This window comes from Copadichromis virginalis, linkage group LG23 (assembly GCF_057382275.1).
Source record: "Copadichromis virginalis isolate Kocher_CV1m ecotype Utaka linkage group LG23, C_Virginalis_male_GT1.1, whole genome shotgun sequence".
NCBI classification, from domain to species: Eukaryota; Metazoa; Chordata; class Actinopteri; order Cichliformes; family Cichlidae; genus Copadichromis; species Copadichromis virginalis.
The window spans coordinates 15,347,509-15,371,007 of record NC_140639.1 but is presented as its reverse complement, the minus strand read 5'-3'; the positions used below and the strand labels follow the sequence as shown (position 1 = coordinate 15,371,007).

Below are 23,499 nucleotides of genomic sequence, written 5' to 3'. Positions count from 1 at the left end.
CCAAGGAGCCCCCCAACCAGGCTGAGAGGACCCCAGAGACCCAGCGGCCACGGTCAATAACAGCCCCGGTGCAGAGAGCGCCCTCCGAGGAAACACTGGAGATATGACGCAATACGATGTATACAGGGTAAAATGATAAAATAAATAAGAACAGGATACAATATAAATATAAATATAAATAGAGTAAGAAGATTAAAAAATGAATAAGAATAAAATCAAAAAATATTAGGTAAATCCTAAATTAATAATAGAATGACAGGATAGAATAAATAAGCATAAAAAATAAATAAACGCTAAGTAAAAGCTAAATTAAAAAGGTGGGTCTTGAGCCTGTTCTTAAAAACATGTACGTTCTCTGCGGCCCTGAGCTCCTCCGGCAGGCTGTTCCACAGACGAGGACCATACCACTGAAACGCTGCCTCTCCGTGAGTATGTGTCCTGACTTTAGGGACAATCAAAAGGCCAGTACCAGAGGACCTCAGGGTCCGCGAGGGTTCGTATGGTAAAAGCAGATCTGAGAGATAAGAAGGCCCAAGACCATTAAGACATTTAAAAACCAATAAAAGAACTTTAAAGACTTCATAGTACCATATCACATGATTAGAGCACTTCACTCTCAGTCTGCAGGCTTACTTGTGGTTCCTAGAGTTTCTTAAAGTAGAATAGAGGGCGAAGCTTTCAGGCCCCTCATCTGCGGAACGAGCTACCAGTTTGGATATGGGAGACAGACACCCTCTCTACCTTTAAGATTAGAATTAAAGCTTTCCTTTTTGATAAGGAATAATGTTAGGGCTGAATCAGGTGACCCTGAACTCGCCGTATGCTAATAGGTCGAAGCTGCTGGGGCTTCCCATGACTCTCACTGACTATTTCTTCTTCACTCACCTCTTTTCACAGCCTGTCTGTATGCACAACAAGTTTCTTCCTGTTAAAAGAGAGTTTTTCCTTCCCGCTGTTTCTTGTTCATAGTGCTTGCTCACAGGGGCTCGTCTGATTGTTGCGGTTTGCTCTGTGTTATTGTAGGATCTTCGCATTATGTTATAACGACCTTTGAATTGACTGGTGTTGTGAGTTTGTCCTATATTAGCAAAATGTAACTGACCTGAACTGAAAGAAATGCAAAAATGAGAATATGTTATGAATGCATTGTATTGCATTGCATCGATCAAATGATGAAGTCTAAAAGAGTTAAAAATGAACATAAAATTTATTCAAACTGCTTAAAAAGTCTAGAAATGTCAAGAAAAGTTTACATTACTAATCAAAAGCATGGATAAATGATTGTGGGCTTTAAACGGTATGAACAGCTGTCAAATGCAGGAGTAACATCAAACAGGGAGCAAACGGGTGACATAGTAAGTCAATAACTATAGAAAAATGTCTGAGAGAGTTCACTAGCCATAATTGACCAATGGTAAGCAGAAAGTGGTCGAGATCATGCTTACGATGGGTTAAATGAGCATATTGGAGGGGCTACATTGCTGTTGATGGATTCTTAAGTACTGAAAAGCCTTTGGAGCTGATCGGATGAAAAGGTTTGGGAACCACTGCTCGATGTAACCACTCTTTTAATTTTGTACCATATAAAGGCAGAAAACTCTTGAAATAAAGCTTCAGAAAAGATATAGGAGACATTGCCCCAGGTCAGCAAGCTGGAACCACTTTTAAAACCAGATCCCCATGAAATGATTTACAATTGTGATATGTCACCTGAGGGACTAAAGAAAAGAAACGATTAAAGCATTATATAAAGCGCCTCACAGATTAAGAAATATAAAGCTCACACCCACGCAGCTGACAATATCTGGAAAACATCTGCCGAACGGTGTTTTACTTTTTATGAGGGAGAAGACAGACACAGAGAGAGAGAACAAACGTGATTATTTCCCTGAGGGTGAGCAGACCTGTTGTGTATATTGTCATAATAATGCGGTATTTGCTTTCATACGCTGTTCAGCAGATTTCACACAGGTTTGACGAGTTCGAAGGTGAGATAAGCTGACAGAGATGCAGGATTTCTGACAGCAAGCTTTGGTGAAAAAGCAGTGATTAAGATGTTCGCACACGGAAAAATTCACGGGAGATTAAAAGATATCAAATGAAACCGTTTTCTTCCGTTTACGCTTTTAATTCGGGAAAGTTTCAACATCAGAGACACTTTCCTGCTTACCTGTGGTTGACACGCCAAGTAAACTGGGGCAGATGAAGAGAGGCAGGGCTCATATAGAACACAGCTCTTTTGTTGCATAGGCTTATTCATTATTCACCTGATCTGAAAAACAGACTGCAAACCAACTGCACAGCTGTCATCAAGCAACAAGGCGTAGACACAAATTATTCATGACTCCGCAAAGAAAAGGCAGCAGAATGAGAGGAAAATAATAACAAGAGACATCAGTGAGGCAGCTGACAGGCCGAACATGTGCAGGGAGAGCAGGCCTCTTCGGGCTAACAAGCTTCCTCCTCGTGGAAGGCCAGCCGTGGCTGAGGCACACTTCCAGACTTTTGCAGTGTGTTAGTGAACAAGGAGACACGCTTACTTACAGTTTCTGAGAATGGAAATGGACTGAGACTGTGTATAACGCTCATTTAGTCTTACTGACCAGTCAAAGCGTTCTACGCTACAAGACGCAATCACTCTCAAAGCCACATTTGTATGGTGGTTTGGTTTTACATTTAGACCCACAACTAATCTAATCAATCTAACATGCACATCTTTGAACTGTGGGAGGAAATCACAGCCCTCAGAAAGAAGCCAGTAGGATAAAGGGAAGACATGCAAAATTTGGTGTAGTGAAGTCTATAGGTCGAAGAAGACGGCTACATCAGACACAGGACTCATATTGCGCAACATTTGAATGTAATTTTATCCAATTTTATAAAGTACACAAGCTTTGATCCACCCTTAATTCCTTTATACATGTCTAGGAACATCTAAAATAGGTGCAGTGATGTGCTGAAGCATGCGCAAACGTCCCCAAATCCCCAGCACCCAAAGAACCCCCACATCTTTGAGAAGAGACCTGACCATGACAGAACCTACAGCAATCTTTTTTAAGACTTTCATTTCTAGAAATAAGAAAAAAACACAGACAAAACTGGTAGAAGAGGTTAGAAGAAGTGTCCGTGTGAATGAATGTGGAGTATGGTGAGTATGCTCTTTTCGTTCAGTCTGGTTCACTGGAATTGATAGATAGGAGAGGAAAGGGGGAAAAAATTGATTAATTAATAAATATTGTGAATATTAAAAATGTAATTGAAAAAAAATTGGAAAATGCATGGAATTCCTGGGGATGCGCCTCAAGTCAGCGGCGTTGGTGTGACTGAGAGTCAGAAACCACAACCAGAGCTTTACAGGGCAAGATCAGCAGTGTTGTTATTTTATGGTTAATAAGCAGGGATTATCTGCTTTTTCTTTTGCTATGGTAAATAGTGGTAAAGAGAAGCTTTCGCATCTCTCTCCTGACCTCCTCTGTACATACTGATAACGATTTGAGCCGAACATATCACGTTTTGATTTATCGCTCATTATCGCTTCATTTAGTTTTGTCTTGATTACTGTGATTAATCTTTGGCCTTACCTTCACTACATGCTGTTCAAAACTAGAAATAGATGATTGGATCATTTTACACCTCTTCCAGCTTCTTTACACTAGCTCTTTGTTTATTTTAGAAATATTTCAGAAATTTAATCATTTAAGTTTCAAGACACTATATCCAGCTGTTTATAAATTGAGTTTATGACGTGCATTTCTAACACCAGTGTTAAATTAATAAAAATAGGCAACCAGCATTTTTTTTATGCAGGTGTGTGTGTTTACGTGCATGCATGCGTGTGGATGGGGGGTTGGAGGGCGTCGACAGTGTTGTTGTTTTCAGTTTCCAGGCCTGTTTATAAAGGCACGTCCCTAGGTGATTGTGTGTTTACGTGATGCCTGAGCCACGACCACATAAACACACAAAAAAAACCCCTATACACTCCTCGCATCAGAAAATGGTGGAGGCCAAATGAAAGCCGACGTTTTGCTCCCGCCGCCTTGAAAGCTTTCCATTAGCCGGGCTCTGTTGAGGGTCTGAGGCCCTGAACAGCGTGAGGCCGTGATGGTGAGGAAGGGGGGGGCTGGTCAGGAAGGGGTGTGTGTGTGTGCATGGGTGGAGGGTTGGGGACCCGCTGGTTTGATAAAAGGGCAGGAGGGTTGGGAAAGCTGTTCGCTCATTTAAAGACATGTTTATCCGGCTCATTTAGCATTGCATATCACTAGACTACTTGGATGTGAGCTGTCACTCAGAAACAAAAAAGCTGCTCTGCTGCAGCTCGGTCACAAGCCCCCTCCTCTCTGGACAGATTTACACAACTGATCTCATATTCTGCACCGGTACTAAAACGAAGCTGTGTTCAGTCCTTGTACTGTATCTGCTTCTACACCACACTTTTACCTCATTGGCCTGGTTTTGTCTTTCATCTGAAGTCATGTCTAATAACGTATGAATCCTGAAGGTGACGTTAAAAGGATCCACTTTGGTTAAAAGGTTCTGTTAACAAAAGATCCTCTTGTCTTTGGGGGGAAAGAAAACGCATGAAAAAGAAATCTTCTGAACACAAGTGACAAGAAACAGAGCTGTGCAGCCTTTTAATGTGCGCACGATATTCGTGTTCAGTCGTAAAAGGTTTTACGTGGCTGGGAATTTGAGATGGAGGGTGGAAGGTAAAGCTGTGAGGAACTTGCAACAAATCCTTGCATGTTACACAGTTTAAGATGTGCGTTAAATTGTGCGAAAAAAATGTTTTTAAGACTAGAGAATGAACCTCAGTATCTTATTTTAGTGCTGATTGAAATATGTTCATATGACAGAGTATTAAAAAAACTGTCAATTATCAATGTTGGACCACAAAACTGGAATTTTAATTGGTTAAAGAATTAAAAGTAGAGTAAGTAGAGTCTTTCACGCCATGTCAATCTGTGAAGCTTTGATTAAACCACAGTGTTGTTAATGCTGAATACAAGACTGTTCAGCAGTTACTATACAACAGTACAATATGTTGCACTGTGACTGAAAGATCAGCTCACAGTCATGCCAAAAAGAACATTTTCACAGGACCTTACGTGGACATTTTCTGCTTAAACATATTTTTACACCTGCTGAGAAACAGCCTGATTTCTTTTTTTCTGCATCAGTCTAACCTGATTGCTAATCTGCAAGCTAGCTTCCTCTTCCCCTGTGATGCTTTTAGTTCTCCCTTTATCCACTGATTATCATTTCGAAAATCTTGATGGATTTCTTTAGTATAACATCAACAGACAATAGTCTCTTACCCCAGTGTCAAATTTGTCCAAGTTCCCACTAGTGACTATGAAGATTTCCCATGATGCACAGTCACAAGATACTCTCAGATATATTTTTCAACTCTTTACAACACAGGCTTGCTCGTTTTAAGCTAGTGTTTATAGAAAGGTACCATATGAATCGCATTATGAGTCCCATAACATTTTGGATGCCACCTACATATTGCTAAAGCATAAATCAAATGCTCTGTCTCAGTTATTATAATATACAGGTTTGTGTAAATATTTAACCCTTTAATCAAACACAACTACATCAGCACTGGTGCAGCTAGTTTTTAGAAGTAAATTAATTATTTGAATGTAGAACAACTGGGCGTAGCCAGTGACTGATGACACATTAATGTTAATAATCTTGTAAAAATGCCTCAAATTCTGGGACATATGCTGTCTTAGACGACGTTATTGACATGGGGGGGAAAGGCATGTATAAGACCCAAGTAGTTTTAGTGGTGGCTCATTATTACAGACAGACAACTAAGCTGGAGCATCTCTAAAAAAGCAAAGATTATCTGGATCTTATAGTCAGCAATGAATGGAAAAACTGGTGACTGGTTGGAGTACGATGTCCAATGTCACCTTTGATGGCCCTGTAGCGTTTACACCTTAGCGGGCATGAGCTGTTTTGGTAACACCGCAAAACACAGCATAGTAGGCTGAGGTTGTTAAATGTCAAAGCATTTTCTAGTCTCTGACTATCCCAGTAGAATTAGGGAAAAGGAAAAAAGGGAGTGAAAATGGGAGCAAGACTACAAATCTCCGTTGTGGAGGCTGTACTCAAAAACTGCATGAAGATGGAATTTTAAGAAACCCTCAGTTTCCCCATGTGACCTGCCAGATCTTAAGCATTTTTGGGAAGAAGAATGAAAAAATTGGCTGTGCCCTGATTTGTAAAGGTGACAAAGATGCATCCAACAAGTAATGATTCGACACTCTAAATGCTTTGAGTTGCTATCTGGAACAAAAACAATGCACAGTAGGACTATTAGGTAAATATAAATGCAAACATGTAATCTATTAGTAATAACTGAGATTTTTTCCTGTTGTGTTTATACTGATGCAAAGCAATAAAACCAGAGCTTGACTAAGCAAATACTGTTAGAATGACTCTGTTGTATGCAAAAATAAACAAATCAGATTACTAGTGTGTAAGCCAAATGCTAACAAGGTGTTAAAATCTGTTATGATACATAAAAGTTTAGCATCTCTGTCAAAGTAACACAGAAACTATTAGCTTATATCATCTACGCAAGCAGAGGACGATTTGTGAGTGAGAACGGCAACACAAGATGTTACTTTGTGATACAGTCGTCCCTTAAACCAGGGCTGATTGTAGCTATGAATCTTTCTAAAAAATTCATAAGATCCATTTCACAAATGACCAAGCCAAGCATGTGCCTGTATCTAAACAGCAAAATGAGAACGAGGCGAGGAAGATCTATAAGAGGAGCCCGCAGCCAGAGGAAGGAGAACAAAATGACAAAGATTTATTCTCAGCCATGATCAAATATTTATGCTGAGGCATTCAAGTAAAGTTACTTTTTGTGTTCTGATTTAATGAATGATTTGAGCAGTGGCAGTGCTGGGAGGCACAGATGTTGGGTTTGCTGAAGCCTGCACTAATGCCCATTCAGGGGTCTGTGTGGTCATGTGTCAGACTGCAGCAGGATCAAAGCGGGAGTAACGCCACTGTGACGATCACAGCTTAGAGGAGGAAACGGTAAGTACTTCCACAACCCCTGAGATCTCCACTGGGCCACTGCTAGGGAACACGAAGTGAGAAAGAGAGGTCACTGTAACTATATTAACACAAGCTGCTGCTGCCAAATCCTGCACAAGAACATGTTTTTGCAGTCCTCCATTGCAAGTTCTATTTATCCGTTAGAAATGATCGGCTCACTTGCCTTTAAAACACATTAACCCAGTACCTTATTATTAACCAGATGCCATTATGTTGCCTATCACTCCATTAGAGCCAAGTCACTTTACAATAGGCCTGGTTATGGTGGGATTGATCCAAAATGACAAAGCCACAGTCAAAGGAAATGGATCCCGGCGGTGCAGTGACTCTCCCATTCTCCCTCTGGCATCCTCTGAAACATTAATGACCCCAAGCTGAATCTGATCTGGCCTTTTTTACTCACTGTTTTATTCTTACTCTGATCTATCTACCCACTAATGTTAGCCACTCTCACGTATATAAAAAAGGAGTATTGATTAGTTGTGTTAAGATTTACTTTCATTTTAGGCTAAGCTAATGTAATCTAACGAAATTAAATGGCAGAAAGTAAAAGCTTCAGCAAATCAATAAATTGGGAAACTAAGAACAAAAAGTAGTATAACAGCAGCATCTAAAAGACTTCATCAAGTAACAAGAGTAAATATTCTAAATGAAGTTGTAAAGTCTGTAAATTCAAAGAAGGGTTCAAATCAGATGACCTGAAAGGGAGCTGTGAGCGGGCAGGAAGTACCAGGAGACATCTGTGGCAGGTGAAACAGAAATTCTAACACTTGAGCGAACACTTAAATGGATAAAGGGAGTTTGGAGGGAAAAAAAAAGGCTAAAAGCTTCCATCACTTTCAACAAGACGTTGGAACCCAAAAAACAGTGTGTCAGCATCTTTAAACACCGGAGAGAAGAGGAGATGACAAAATCATTTTGACAGCCAGTTCACATGTAACATCTCCGATTCATCCACCTTGGGGAGTTGCTGGGCAGTTTTACCCAGCTGCCGGGGGAAACCAAGCCCCGTGTGTTAAAGCAGAGCGGGCACGGCCGAGCTTGTGCGCCGCACCGCGCGCCGCTTATCGATCAGAGTCAGACAGGGTGTCAGTCTCCACAGCCCAGAGATACAGCCGGCAAGCAGCATTTATCTGCGTGTATGAAGGTGTCCGCTCTGTGTGTATTGATTGGGAACAACTCGACACTGGGAATTGTCATCAAAATGCCGATTGACAAAAGGTTGAGCAGGCGGTGATGAAGTCTGCATGCGTGGTCCACTAGATATGGATTTGTTGCAGTTCCCGAGCGTCGATCCATACCAGTCAGGCACTGCAGGTCAGGAAACACTGAGGTGTCGAGCCTGGGCCTTTGTCTCACCCTGGGAGCTTTCAACTCATAGTACACTGGTAGACAGAGCTGCTTTATGGCATGTTGAATGATGTGCAAAAGACAGGACGACATTATAGCAACAGTCTTTGCCAAAGCGCAAACAGATGTTCACTAAACACACTCGGACCGCGCCTGCACAGCCCCTCCCTGCAATTGTTTGCCACAGAGGCAAAGCTTTTACAAAAAGGGGCCAAGGTCAGTATTTCCCTAGTGAGACCACCACCTCCATTAGCTCTCAGTTCACTGGGGTATCCGTTTCTCCCTAAAGATATTCAACTTCCAGACATCCACAGCACCGTTCATGGAAGAAAAAACAAGAATAAAAGTGCCAGCGTGCATCTCTGTACTGACCAAAACAATATCAAGATTTCATTTAATTAACCATACCAACACAAATATATCAAGTTCTTCGTAGGTTTGAGACATCAGTCACAAAAATAAAATGGGCTTCAACAGATCTTTAGTAGTGCTTAAAGCATGTAGCAATTTTAACAACGACCTGATCAGGTATCACAAGTACCGTTGATTCCAAAGATGATCCGATGCCACAGAGTTCAATTATTTTATTCATCTAAAAAACACACGAGTAGTCTTACACTGACCGATCCTTCATTTGTATCCACAAACATGCACAACACAGTTTTTTTTTTATTTATTCAATCCCACAGTTAATTCCAGCTGCCAAAAATCCAAATATGTATTAATCAGTGGTTGACTATAGTCTCTGAGTAATGTACAATGTCCCTATGTTTGAGTTACATTCACTAAAAACTAAGTGCACGGCTGCAGTGCTAAAAACACGGAGAAACTCATTTTCCCTGCCCTGCCTCAAATATTTTGTGCACACACTGAGTGCAAAATACACTTAATCCCATGTTATATGTTCTCAGTACATTTTTTGATTGTTTTGTCAGATGAAGGCACTTTGTGTATTTGTGACATATGGAACAAGTGGCACATCTGCAGTTTTTTTCCTTTGGAATATCTTCTGAACAGCACCCCAACTTTTCTGGAATCACGTTATCAGACACACCCTCATGCTGTTTTGTATGCATTTTCCACTGCTCTAGAAAATCCACAAAGTGTAGACAGTCTTACTGAAAATGATTTCCACCAAAGAAACAGTCGTGACAAGCAGATTATCCTGAGGAACCATAGCATGTTTTATTAAAAGAAATAAAAGAAATAAATCACACATACTTTTATTTTTTACTCCCTGATAATGCATTAACAGGGCACGTCTGTACCCTTAAACTGGTAGAAATGTGTTGTGCAAGTTTAAAAGTTGCGTCACTTGTGGTAACCGGCATATCAATCAAAATCTACCCATCAGAAAAGGAAGAGCACAGACATGGACGCAGAGATATTTAGACATGCTATAAATATCTCTGTAGAGTCCAGCTGACTCACATGTGAATATATGCAGGATGTGCACACATTGCAATGTTCCCTGGTCGACATAAGATAAACATTTAAAGATTTTAAATGAGATTTCTTTTTGATTTTATTTGTTCTTTAACACTTGTTACTTATACGTCTGAAATAAAAATGTGATTGATTTTTTTCATCAGCACCTTGCATGCATCAAAGGAATTTGGGTAAATGAGGAAACAGTTTTGGGATTTCACAAATTAAGAGACATTTAAAAAAACACTCCCAATAGTAATGCAGCAATCACAAAAGCAAATCTGGACGGTATAAAGGAAATATCTCAAAATCAAATTCATCTTCGTGCCTCATAAAGCAGCAGTGTAGCTGATGCAGGACCCGGGGGAGAGGCCCTAAACATGGCAGTTTTTCCTGACAAGCACTGCAGAGCCTGGGGAGGTTTCAGGCAGACAGGAGAGCTTGAAGCAGTCTGCAGAGGCCTCCGGGGGGAAGCAGACTGGATAAATAGTTCACTTAGACTCTCTTGCTCTCTAAGAGGTCACCAAGGAAATATGGAAGGAAAATGGAGAGGCTTTATCCCACTCTCACAGGACTGCTGAATGTTTGCATATTAGACTGCTCTATGAATACTGCACACATCTGCTCCGCAACTGAAATGATACGGTCCATTTTACTCATTCGTTCAATCTAAGAAACTACGGTCAAGGTCTTAAAAGTGCCCCTTGAATATAACCTTAAACCAAATCCTGAATGAATCTGTTGGAGGTGGATACTGGTTGCTGTAGCAACACAGATCTATTAAATATAAATGGATATTTGATATCAGTGACCTGAGATATGGCTCTGAACACTGCAAACTGCTCTCCACATGCCTACAGACTGCCAGACAGCACCTCCACCACTCCAATGATTGCTCAGAATGCGCACTCATGAAAACAGATACTTCTTTGACTCTCAAATGAATTCACTTGTTAATCAAAGACATGATACCGGTGTAAAACATCCTGCATCATGAAGACTAAGTGTCACATTTCACAGCGATACAAGTAGCAGTATTAATGGCTATACTGTGTATATTAAGGGTACAAATAAGGATATTTGTATTTGTTTCTTTAAAATATTTTTTTATTAGTTATTGATATTTGCCAAATGGCCTCTCTACTGGATCCACAGTAATGTCATGAAATGTCTTGTTTGACATTATAAAATAATATATGCAATTTTGCTGGTGAGATTTTCGCTTTGAATTTAAAGAAAACTGAAACTAAAGTAAAGTGATATTTTTTTAAGCCTTTTTGTGATAAATTTGACGATTATGGCTACTCAAGATCTCACATAGTTGGAATATTCCATATGACTGATCAAAAAAAATGACTTAATAAACAGAAACATTATATTTCTGAAAATACACTCAGTACTTTACACATTTAGTGTAAGTGCATCAGTGCAGCATGGCATCAGCTTGTGGGACTGCTGAGGTGTCACTGAACCTCAGGTTGCTTTCGTAGCGGCCTTCAGCTCCTCTGTATTTTTTGAGCTGGGTGTTTCTCATCCTCCTCTTGACATTACCCCAAAGTTTAACCAGTAATAACACAGTCAGCAAACAACTTGATAATAGTTTTGGTTCTGTGAGCAGGTACTAATTCTTTATGGACAATAAAATCAGCATATCTATAAAGCTTCTCAGCATGGAGTAGATTTGATAAAATACAGAGGACCAACTATCACCAAGATCAGCAGATGACATGGCAACCAAAATCCTCACAAACTTCACACTGGACTTCAAACACTGCAGACTTCAGGACCTTGACTTCCAAATGAAGTGCAAAATTTGACTTTGCTCTGAAAAGAAGACTTTAGTCAACCGAGCAGCATTTGAGCTCTTTTTCTCCCTAGACCAGCTAATACATCTCTCAGAATAAGACCGTGGCAGCTCCTTTCCTAAAGACATCTGTGTTTGACGGCTCTTGATGCTCTGACACCAGCCTCAGTACCCTGACTGTGAGCCTCGAATTGACATTTGTTGACGATGCTCAGGAATCCCTGTTGCTTTGATAGTGATGCATGTTTATTACCATATTTACCTTCCAGCCAAATGTTAAGAATGTTAAGCCAAAATGTTTTTTCTTTGATTATTGCTTATTCAGACATTCGGAAGACATGCCAAGTCTCTTACCTGTGTTGCTATATTGTTAAAGTTGAACTTTAGCATGGGTCTAAAATTAAAAGATCTTTTTCACCTATGTGTGAATTTAACAATGAGGTGCTGAATCCACAGATTGATTCTGCCATCAGAGTTAAGCCCTCAAGACAAACAGTGCCCTCCTGAGTTGGAAAGGGATCACTGCTCTGACTCTGTCCTCCGATTTCTTGCGCTTTAAAACGAGAATCTGTTAATCAGAGACACGATGTTTTCACGACTGTGGAGCATCAACTGTTCAAACAAAACTGAAGAAATTTTAAACTAGGAATTACATACCAGTTAAAACAACTTATTCTGTGACATAATGGTTCTTTCGACTCAAATACTGTTAAGCTTATTTTAAATCTTAACTCTGCGTTTGTTTATCCTAAGCCTAGACCTTGTGTGCTTTAATATTTTGTGTACCCAGGAGCACTGCCAAAACAAAACCTCATCAGCCTGCAATTAATGACAGCAAAATCAGGGACAAAGACGGACTGAGCAGCAGTCTGTGTACTGTATTTGCTTTGTGGCTTTTGTCTAAGGCTTTCATCACAGCGCAATACACAGAGCAAACCTGGGCGGCAGATGTCGGCTAAATCCGACCGTTCAAACACGCCTCTACACCTATTCATCTAAAATCAGGACATGAGCTTCTCCTCTGCTGAAGCAGGAGCAGGAAGTCAGTGATTGTGCTTGTATTATATTATACACGCACGTAAATGCTGAGGGGGGAGAGGCGATCAAAGCCTTTGAGGCCTTTGTGTTTGCACAGAAGAGCAATATGTTGTCATCAAGCAATCATGGAAAGGCATTCGTAATCCCTGTGCATCTGTGTACAGCAGGCACTTCCTTTTAATTACATTGAGAAGTCTGCTGCAGCCAGCGTGTGTCACAGGATTTATTTTTTCTATAGATACTGCCACATCACAATGGGTCCTACACATTGTTCTCTCCTTAAATCTATTTGAAAAGAAGTATAGCTGATGTTTTAGTACACTACAAATCATATGTATATGATCTCATTCCAATATAATTTACACTATAAACAATACCTGCAATGCATATAAAATGAACTTTAACCCCTGCCATGTTACTACTTTGACAAGGTCTGGAAAAAACAAACAACTTGTCACCCTCAGCTGAGAGGAAATGGGTTAGGAGGTTAGGTTACTGAGGAACAACTCAGGAAACACCAAGGCTCAAGCCTGCCATGAACTAAAAACTGCTCACACTGTCCACACTGAAGCAGGTCTTACATTGCCATGGACTAAGAGGGGGCTGACCAAGAAAAAAGACCCTGCTCCAAAACAGACTCCTTCAGGCTCAACTGAAATTTGACAAACCATACGCCCTTTGAAGAAAGGTTTTCAGGTCAGGAGTAAAGCCGAGGCTTTCAAACCTGAAAACACTGCACCAAAGGTCAAGCATAAGTGGTGGTAGCATCACGGTCTGATGCTGTTATGCTGTTATTCTGCTGGTGTTATTGGTACACTGCACAAAGTGGATGGAAAAATGAACCAGGAGGACTACCCCTAAATTCTTCAATGTTACCTCAAAGCAGCAGCTAGACAGCTGAAACGTGTCGGTTCCAACAGGACAATGATCCCAAACAGACATTAAAACTTGTTTTGGAATAAATCAAGCTAACATTAAGTTTCTGGAACAGCTTTCCCAAAGCCTCGACTTCAACCCTACTGAAATTTTTTGGAACAAGGGGAATTTAATTAAATATTAGTGGAGGTGTATGTATGTATTTGGTACATTGTGTATACTTTTAACCCTGGGGATAAGAAAAAATCCCAAATAAATTTAAACGTACGTGTACTAAACTAGGTGTACTTCACAAGGCGAAGAAAAAAAACCCCCAAACTACAATGAAGGTTACTAAATTTGTGCTAATACACAAATTATATTTCCCTCTATGCAAATGACCTCATTTTAAGGTAGCAGAACTTTAAAATATAATCTACTAAAAATGTATTTTCACAAACTACACTGCTAGCATGCATATTAATTTCTATTTTAGTTGCAGACTATGCTAAAGTGGCATATCCCCACCTACACTGCAGGAAATTAGGTAAATATCTCAGTGGTAGGGCAGGTGTAAATAGATCATGAGCACAAGTTTTGACACCGAAGTTTCAGTTTTGTCATATTTAAATTCCTATTTTGGACTCTTTCTAAGCAGTGACAACCTCTGTACAGTTTTTATGTGACTGGATCCTTCCAGACATGTCTGCACTTTCTGTGACCACACTGAACTGCTCTGGTTTAATCCTATTACGGTACATGTCAAGCACAAAGAGACCTAAGAGGTTTATGTTTCGCTTCCTTACAGAGTGAATCTCTCCCTCTTTCTCTGTCTCTCTTTCAAGACACCAGGAGAGCTATATATTTGATCATTTTGATTCTGTGCTGTTGCATCATCTGTCAAAATAAAGGCCAACTGATAATAAGATTGTCTGTGAGGGCTGAAGAGAAACTGATGATGAATGAAGATCAGGTGAAAGAGATAATCCAGAGATGGGTAAGTCAACAATATTGCGCCATGGCAACACATTTTAGCTGAGGCTATCGTACTCAGGATCTCCTCTCCTGATGTTGCAATGAAGTATGACCTTCAAGTGTGGGGAAAAATAGCATAACGGCTGACAGATTAGCTGCTAGCATTAGAGTATAGAAGAACTGGTGCGTTGGGTGACGCTGCCTTCATTATATCTCGTTTGATCCTCCTCACTCAGTAACATTACAAGAGGAAGTCCATGTTAAATAAATATATTTGTTTCTTAGGGTTTATGCAGGATATCCTGACATCTACTCACACTATACTAGCACTATCTACTGCTTCTGAGAGGAAACTCATGACTAAGCTCAATGGTGTTTATCAGCAATAGTAAAAGAAAACATTATGACGTAATATACTGTGTCCTGTATTTAGAGAAATACTCAAGAAGACGATCTGAAGCCTGAGGACTACCAGCAGTTCAAGACTTTGGGATGTGCCAGTCTCAGTGAGGGTGAAAGTCAACAGCTCTTAAAATTCATACAAGATGAGAAAAACCAGGTATTCCTCGTCGTTGCCAACACAGCAGATCAGGGCAGCTGTTTCCTCCGTAGCAGTTACACCTCACAGATATGAAGTGACAGCAGATTGGCAGCGTTAATCTGCCATACAGCTCTAAAAGCACGGCTACACTGCAGGATCGTACCTACTGAAGCGAGCAGCCTCTTGCCTGCTACACAACTATGCTAAACATTAACATGCAGCTACCACTCTGTGCCTCCTAGCCTCTTGACCTGGAGGTGTGCTGGGAAAACAAGCAGATATTCAGTCAGATTTCTCGCTCCACTGATAACCCTCTTCAATACAGCGCTTCTCTAAGTGCCCTTGGTTGTCCCATCTCTCCACGCTCAGTGCAGTTATTTGTAGCCTACATTTAAAGCATGTGTCATCTCTCACTCCTTCCTCTTTCTGAGCTAAAACAATCTCAAGGGCTGCAAATGATTGATTATAAAATGAGAAATCCCTGGATTTTGACTTTCAAAACCATTGCCGAAAAAGAAGCCGCGCAGAGAAGAACAAATAGGTGAACTGACAGTCATGGGATTGCAGCTCTGCAACAAATGATTTTAATAAGAATCTTTTTCCACAGATTATCTATATAGTCTAATGCCTTTTTAAAATTATTTTCAGAAGGTGAAACCTGCACCTTCTTCCACTCCTTTTTCGTGTGTGTGTGTGATCTGGTAGATCACACTTTAACCAGCAGTTGTGAAGATGAAACTGCACTTCTTTTGCATGCATCAGTTTATGCAGCGATGCATGCAAATGGAAAGGAAGGGACTATCAAATTCATATGCTGACAGGGTCGCTTTTAAGGTTCCCGGTGACGTGTACTGATTGCCTATTGTTGCACTTGCAGGTTATTGTGAAATCTATGGGCTGTGTTATACTGGCACCTCTTCTAAACGAAGTTGTAAAAAAAGCTAAGGGTCTGGATCAATACCAAGCTGCCATCACACATCTGACCAGGGTAGGTGCAAGCAGTTCTTCTACATAGTGAAACACGCTCCCCGTGCATCACCTGAAACGTTGCATCTGTTCATTAAGACTTGCAGGCCAAATGAACTCCTGGATTGCATGCTTGAAATAATTGAAGGCATTGATCCAGGTGCCATTTCCGAGACAATCCTAGCCCTTCTTCCACATCTTCAATCAGGTAACACAACTAATCATGCAACAGTACTACTACTAAATCAACACAACAGTCTCGGCCATAAATTCTACCTCTACCATAGAAATAAACACAGCTTTTAGGAATAGCTGCAGATTCAGCCTGATTCACCATCATCCACTACAACGGCAATATTAAACTACAATTACAACTTTTTTTGACAACATTTTTAGATTTGCAATAGTAAAAATGAATTTATGGTAGAATTGCTTTTATCGCATTAAACTGCACAGCCATAACCAATAATCAAATGATCCCCGTTAGGCCTGGTAACATTATCAATCGAACAGCTCGGTGGACGCGCTCAGGTCAGTGGAGTCGCTTGCTAGTTTATTAGGTGAGTGGGGAGAGTTGTTATTGCTGTTGTCTAAGCTGACATAAATGCAGTGGATAAAATAAGAAAAATTTAACACGATCCAAAAACACCTCAAACTAATCGGCCAAAATAACAATACGTTTGAATCGACAGTTTCAGCACTTTTGACAAACATTGAACACCTTTACCGTCATAGCACCTTTTTTTTTTTGCAGGGTTCTTGTATTAGACAACATGTAGATCATGTGCATCACATGTAGCCTGGTTTACTGAATGCAGTTACTGCTTCTCCATGCATTGGTGGGTTATGGTGAACAAGTAAATGCTGCTTTTTCTTTTTCTTTAAAGGGCTCCCCCTGCTGTACGCTTACTGTAAACTAACAAACTGTGTTTTTAAACAGTAATTCTCCGACTGGATGAGGGGAAGGCAGCCTGTGTGGGCTCGACTCTGTCGGCCCTGCAGAAGCAGCTGTCCCGGCTGCCTGTGCCTTACACGGAGCAGCAGGAGGAGGCTGATGAGTACGGCCTGTGCCGCTGCAGCGCTGCCTTGACTGTGTTCACAGAACCTTTTGTGGAGGAGGTGAAAAGGACAGACGGAAATTGTGCTGCTACAGCTGAAGATGAGGAGCTAAAGATTGAGCTTCTGAAGTTGTATGTTTCTCTCTGCAACTCTGTTTATTTGTAGTTATTATTATTAATGATATTAAATACAAATGGCAAAGCAAAATGACTTCGAATTGAATAACTGATTGCATTCTCTGTTTAGCTGCATGAGGAGTTTGAGAGAGCCTTTGCTTGAGGCTGAACTGAAGCACGACAGAAGATCACCATTGTGGCTCTTTGCAGTAGAGATAATGGTACGGGCAAAGTCACTTCACTTTACTTCTATTTTTTTTTATTTAGAACACAACATGTTTTAGTTGTTTAGTCCCAAGTCACATGTGTGCATTGCAGGTCACACTTTCTGCAATCAAAGAGCCTCTTCCGGAGCTCTTATTCTTCAGCTCACTGAGGAAAAACATCCTGATGGACAATAATCAGTTCAAGGAGGCGAGAGCATGTCTGGCTTATCTGCTGTTTGTTCAGCTCATTACCATTGACAACTTTCCAGCAGTGTTTAGGTAACGTGAGCAGCCACATTTTACTTACTTAAATTTACTTTCACTAAAAACTATTAATGTTGAACTTTTCCTGCCTTTCTAGCCATGTGTTTATTCTCCAGTGCAACATGGAATACATCAGTCAGCTGCTCAGCAGGTATGCTGTTAACACAACATTAAGTGAACATGTTTTCTGTTTTAGAACAAACTTACAATCAGAGTCATATCTGTGTTTCTCTGACAGCAAAAAAGAATCACATTTGCTCAAAGGATTGGTAAGAGCCCATCAGTATGAAAAACATCTGAAAGCAGAAGACTGAGTTCATTTTAATTGCCCATAATTATCTATTATTAGGCGCTGTTCACAAAAAGCTTGGAGCGTGTGCAGGACAACAGCCTCCCAGTGAGTCTGCTGGATCTGAAGAGCTTCTACAGTGTGACACAGGTAAGACAAGCAGCCGTGCCAGACTCATTTCTATTTCTCAGGCTGCATACACACACAGGCCGGAGCAGCAGAATTACAGAAAAACCTGAGATGTCTTAAGTCTGTTTGCATATTCACTGAGATCACTGTCAGTGCATGCATGTCACTCTGTGACCTTCACCTTTAAGGTCAAGGTCACTGAGATTCAAAACCTGTCCGAGATTTTTCGTGGTTGCTTCTATGGTATGAATTTAAAAATCCTAAGTTGGCTCATTCTCGAGCTATTATTTACAAGATTTTTAGAAACTTGACCTTTCCTTGAGTTCAAGGTCACTGAAAATCAAACTCATCTGATACTTTTAGTAGAAGCAATTTCCAAGCAAGCAAATTTCAAAATCCTCATTCTCGAGGCCAAGCTGCTTTAGGTAAAGAACTGACAGTGAACTGTCAATCTGCAGCCTACCTCAGTTTCATAGGGTTTTATGTTTCATTGTTTAGCTGTCACACATAAACCATTTGTTGTTCGCACTCACTGCTCTCAGTGCTTTTATCCTCAGCAGGCAGCTGTTTTCAGTGAAAGGCGCTTAAGAAATCAAAACAAGCTAGTCAAGTAACTTAAGCAACCCAATTGGCAAAAACAAAGGGAGCTCCAAATGAAGCTGAAGAATGCTTGCTTGCACTGCAGGATGGATCCGTGTCTTTAACGTGATACAGCTCTCTGCTCCCCTCTAGTGGCCTAAAAATGTTATTCAAAACTACAAAATAAGCATCAGTTAGTAAGCTGTTTTTTGTTTTTTTTAACGTGATGAGACTTTGAGACTCAGCCTGTGAAGTGGCTGTAAACTATAATATTATAGTTGTAACATTTACTGCGATTCACAGCTGTAGCTGACTTAAATGACTCAACCATAACACCGAAAGCTCAGTGAGCTGTTTTGTGCTTAAATTCTCAGAACCTGCGGCGAGTTCTTACCGACTGTCCAATACAGCACTTGGTGAGTGCTTCATTAGTGGTCAATATGGGGAAAATGTTTGACTTTTGCTACACTATAAAAGGCATACATCTGTTCGCTCTTCCGTCTGATCATTGCTCCCCCAGAGAGAATCGGGCCTGCAGGTTTTCCAGGTATTCATCAATAAATTAGATGCAGAAGCAAAGCACAAATTCTTCAGGTGAGAAAAACAGTTTCAATTGCAGTTGCAATTTCTTTCCAGGTGTGAAATTAACGCCCATTATACAGCTATATATAGACTACTTTAACACTTTATTAAAAACAAATGGCCCACAGCATATTCTTAACTTGTCCCTCTATTAATTTACTGCTGCTTCTCTCCATCTAGCGTTTCCAGTTACACTCCAGCTGACAAATGTTTACAGTATTCTCTTAGTCTTCTAACACTTTAACGTAACGCTTGCTGTTTTTGTTTTTTTTTGCTGTTGTTGTAGGTGCATGTTAAAAACCAGCAATCACGCAGGAATAGAAAGTTACATAATCAAGAACATCAGGAATCAATTTGAACTTTCTATGAAGGTGAGAAAAACACGAGAGTCACGCCATAGCCTGCATTTTTTTTCTCTACACGTTAAATGTACTACAACTCTTTTACAGTGGGGTAACGCCAATGAGTGGTTCTTGGGAACGGAGTTTATTTCACTGATGACACTGGTGCTGTGCTTGCCACAAGGTGCTCAGACAGATTTGCTCAGCAGTATGGACAAGTGAGTAACGAGAAAAGTTTGAAGCATTATTACAGCAGACTGGAGGAGGTGGAACCTGGTTACCTGAAGCACAAAGTCAGTGGAGTGAGACGTAATTATAATTCTTGATTATGGCAAAATCGTAAACATGGATACTTTGGCATGTGCTGAGAGCATAATAGTAGCTTTATTATACTTTAAAAAGAAAAAACTTTTTTTAATGAAGCAAATTCCATTTAACTGTCATTATAATTACAATTGGGACACCTGGAAATTGAAATAATTACCCTTAAGTACCCCGCCTCTCGCTCTATGACAGCTGGGATAGGCTCCAGCGCCCCCCGCGACCCTGAAAAGGATAAGCGGAAGCGAATGGATGGATGGAATATAGGCTCAAAGGCATCCTTAGAATATTTTGACCTTTGAAAGAAATACAGAAAACCGTATCTGCTACCAAAATACATGGAGTTAATGGAACTAAATTAAAGCAATTTTCAACTTCAGATCTAATCAAGTTAAAAACTATCCTGCAGAGATTCAAAGACAAAAGTCTGTCATTGTGTGAACTGGGAAGCTTCATCCAGATTGAGCCATTAAGTAGCACTCTTTGTTTATCCAGGGTAATGGAGAGCCTAAATCTGCTACGCTATGTTCTTATCAGAGACGAAGAGCTGAGAACCAATGTAAGTAAGTCTAATACAAAGCTTTCAGTTAATGCCTGGTTAGGGCAGGACGCTGATCATCTGTTCTGCCTTCCTTTAGGAAGATGTGTGGGAAGAGTTGTGCAGGATCAAAGAGGAATACCTAAAAATGCTGCGTGTATGTATCAGCATATCAAGAGCGTATTATTCCTCTGAACTGAAAGCACTGAGGGAGGACCAAAAGCTAAAAGCAAAAGGTAGGAATTAGCTACTAATCTGTGTGACAAAATTCCAGTGAAATAAGCTTTACACGAATAGTTTAAGAGTCTATTTTTATACTGTCAACACTTCCTATTGCCCAGAAGCCAGAGATGCTGCTCGACCCACTAAATTAGTCAAAAGCATCACAGTAAGGAAGGAGAAAGTGTCCAACATGTCCCCGGAGGTCCAGCATCAGGTCAGGAAAACTCTTCTAATTTAATAATTTTCATTTATGTTTTGGACTCTACGACTAGCAAGCTGACTTTTGTCATGTTTCTCAGGTGCTGCAGAGTGCTTTGGTGACATTTGACCTCATGGAGAGTCTTATAGTCCGAATCGAAGAGATCACAGAGGAAAAGCAGAACAAACTAAACTGAGGCTCTGAATTCAGACCCTTCAATATTTTTCTAAATATATCTTTATTTGGTTTGCTTTGTTTGACTGAATAAAGTGTGTGCTTATATACAAGAATGTATACAAGATGATACTATATACTGAAATGTCTGCTTTTCTATGTTCAGCACATTGGGCTCCTGCTGGTTAGCATTAAATAAAACATGTCGAATCACCTGCCTGGTTTTGCAGCATGTCTCTTAACATTTCCCACACAGGACTGCTTTCAATGATGTGAGCCCGAGCCAGAGAAATCCGGTCCCGGATGCTGTCTACATGGGGTTTACTGGTGGCCTGCAGGAAGGTGTGGCTTAATTTAATTCAAGGTTTCACAAGGACACATCAGTTTATCTCATTTATATTTAAAATATACCAAATAGCTGCGCCTCCATTGTTACCTTGGCAATTGTTAACATCCCTTTAACAATTTCATCAGTGTTTTGCACAGGCAGGATCCTGAGATTGCTGCCAAAGAATCTGCAAGAGATAAAGACGTCCTTAGTACAATATAGTTATTCTGTTTTCAATATAGAACCTTTAAAAACAAAATCCACAAATTCTTTGACAGACAAGAAAAAAAGCAAAGTTAGGGGAGATAAAATACAAAAAAGATACCAATAGCAATAATGACAATTAAAAAAACAATTACTCTGAAAATACTTACAGAGTCATAAATATCTATGGTTGATTTTTCAGAGGCTATTTATTCTCCTGTAGCCTGCTTATTGGTTTGAATATGTAGATAGCCATATAATCAACATAGAAGTTACTGTAGGTGGACAAATTTCAGGTTGGCAATCAATAGACAAACTAAATAATAAAGAACCCGGGGCTGACCCATGAGGTACTCCGACATCATCATTATTATATCCTCAAGCTGCTGTCACAAAGCCTTGTAACCAGAGCGTTAGAATCAGTTAAGTAAAGCAAAAATGACACAACATGACTATTAATCTACCGGTTTTGAATCACAGTCAGCGTTTCCAGCTCCTTTTTTCCTTTAAATGGTGAACGAAGGAGTAAAAAGCAGTTGCGGTGGACTTGCACAAATTTCTTTATCCTCTCAAAGACTCCCGATTCTTCAGAGGGCTCTGGGAGGTCTTGCGGGTCAACCATCAGGAATGCAGTACCTGCAATAAATAAAAAACAACAACAACAAAAAAAACCTCACACACACATATATATATCTGTAAGTATGGGCTTTAATTCTGCCACAATCAGGGATCAGACCAAACGAGTTACACTCACACCCTCTCCTCTGGTGCTAAATTAATGTATATGTAGGAGTACTTTTTACTTAATCACTTGAAACATATTTTGATGCTAAAACATTCCCACTAGGCTACTTAAATAGGATTATGACTTAAGTAAAGAGTCTAAATCAGGGGTGTTAAACATAAGGCCCAGGGGCTTTAGGACAGCTTTAGAAAATGTGAAAGAGTGCAAAGATTTAGAACTTTTGACTGCATTTTCATAAGTTTTAGAGCTTTCCCAGTTGATATAAACCCCGACCCCCCACTACCATCACACTAAACCAAAGTATGAGGTCATTTACTGTGAACAATGAAAACTTTACACTACATTATTAAAATCCACTGAGTGTCTTATAGAAAACAGAATAATGTCTTATAGTGGGTTATAAAATACACGGCAGGTGTACTGGGGGACTCGGGTTTACCCGATAGAGGAAAAATGAAGGCTCCGGGATGAACACTGTCTGAAAACCTGATGCGGTGCTGCTGAGCGTTTAGCATCCTAATGATTTCGTGGCTCTGTGGAAACAAAATGAAGATAAGTTAACTGCTAGCATCGTTAGCTGGTACAGTTCTTTATTCAAAGTCAGAGGTGGGCAAATAACTAATATTTCACGTATTTTGTCGGTGCTAGTGCCTTGGCTTCATGGCTAAAGCTCTTTATGTTAACTTATTTTTTTTATAACTGCCACCAGAAACCGACCGAGCAAAACATTTTGACGGTTCAGGTTAAACTTTCTAACATTACCTGAAGCGATGTGCTGACAATAATCGTTGTTTTCCACTGAGGAGTCCCTTCTCCGCATGTCGCCATTGCCTGCTAGTTATTAACAAGTGAACGACACGGTTCCGATGACGACACTCTCAACCCGGTTTTTGGTCCAAAGCTGTTCCTGCAGCGGATTCAGCCGTCTGTTGTGTCATGCCACCAGGACGCCACCAGGGGGCGCTGCGGTAAAACGTAACGTCCTGTTCATCGATAAAAGCGTTTGTTTTGTTTAATTTCCCTTTCTCCTTTAAATGGGGCATGAAATAAAAAGTTCCTGTAATTATCTGCCATTCCAAATACCAGCTTTTTTTAAAGCTGAAGTTAAAAAGTGTTAAGTTTAAATATGGACCAATTTGTAGACTTCAAAACTTAAAATATTA

The 23,499-nt window shown here is 40.2% G+C and overlaps 2 protein-coding genes across 5 annotated transcripts in view; one reads left to right on the top strand and one right to left on the bottom strand.

Moving 5' to 3' along the window:
- Nucleotides 1–23,235, bottom strand: part of lg23h1orf146 (linkage group 23 C1orf146 homolog) — a 35,717-nt gene extending 12,482 nt beyond the window's left edge. The window contains exons 1-5 of one of the 3 annotated variants that reach the window (XR_014917873.1): nucleotides 23,099–23,235; nucleotides 22,776–22,869; nucleotides 22,056–22,227; nucleotides 21,496–21,574; nucleotides 21,274–21,391 (exon numbers count right to left, since the gene is read on the bottom strand). Coding sequence is in view for 1 of the 3 variants with exons in the window: in XM_085447931.1 (XP_085304057.1) it covers nucleotides 21,251–21,391; nucleotides 21,496–21,574; nucleotides 22,056–22,227; nucleotides 22,776–22,869; nucleotides 23,099–23,164 (552 nt within the window). In the remaining 2 variants the exon portion in view is untranslated. Of the gene's footprint in view, nucleotides 1–20,066; nucleotides 21,392–21,495; nucleotides 21,575–22,055; nucleotides 22,228–22,775; nucleotides 22,870–23,098 lie in introns of those variants that run through there. The other 2 variants (XR_014917874.1, XM_085447931.1) reach the window with 2 other exon arrangements.
- LOC146680499 (glomulin-like) lies at nucleotides 14,470–21,081 on the top strand. 2 transcript variants are annotated; one of them, XM_085447928.1, is made up of 18 exons: nucleotides 14,470–14,555; nucleotides 14,967–15,092; nucleotides 15,952–16,062; nucleotides 16,140–16,248; nucleotides 16,981–17,230; nucleotides 17,346–17,436; nucleotides 17,534–17,700; nucleotides 17,783–17,836; nucleotides 17,924–17,954; nucleotides 18,035–18,124; nucleotides 19,057–19,098; nucleotides 19,203–19,276; nucleotides 19,551–19,635; nucleotides 19,714–19,823; nucleotides 20,422–20,485; nucleotides 20,565–20,700; nucleotides 20,806–20,900; nucleotides 20,986–21,081. In XM_085447928.1, exons 1-18 carry the CDS (start codon nucleotides 14,514–14,516, stop codon nucleotides 21,079–21,081), a joined length of 1,773 nt encoding a protein of 590 aa, XP_085304054.1. In that variant the 5' UTR covers nucleotides 14,470–14,513. The 2 variants fall into 2 exon arrangements, with proteins under 2 accessions (XP_085304054.1, XP_085304055.1); XM_085447929.1 differs by having other exon boundaries at nucleotides 20,422–20,489; nucleotides 20,569–20,700.
- Nucleotides 23,236–23,499: the final 264 nt, after the last annotated feature.

Coding starts and splice junctions, on each gene's coding strand:
- LOC146680499 (XM_085447928.1), top strand. CDS start 14,514: ATGATGAATGAAGATCAGGTGAAAGAGATAATCCAGAGATGG. Junction 17,231..17,345: donor AAGATTGAGCTTCTGAAGTT/GTATGTTTCTCT, acceptor TTCTCTGTTTAG/CTGCATGAGGAGTTTGAGAG. Junction 20,901..20,985: donor CCCCGGAGGTCCAGCATCAG/GTCAGGAAAACT, acceptor CATGTTTCTCAG/GTGCTGCAGAGTGCTTTGGT.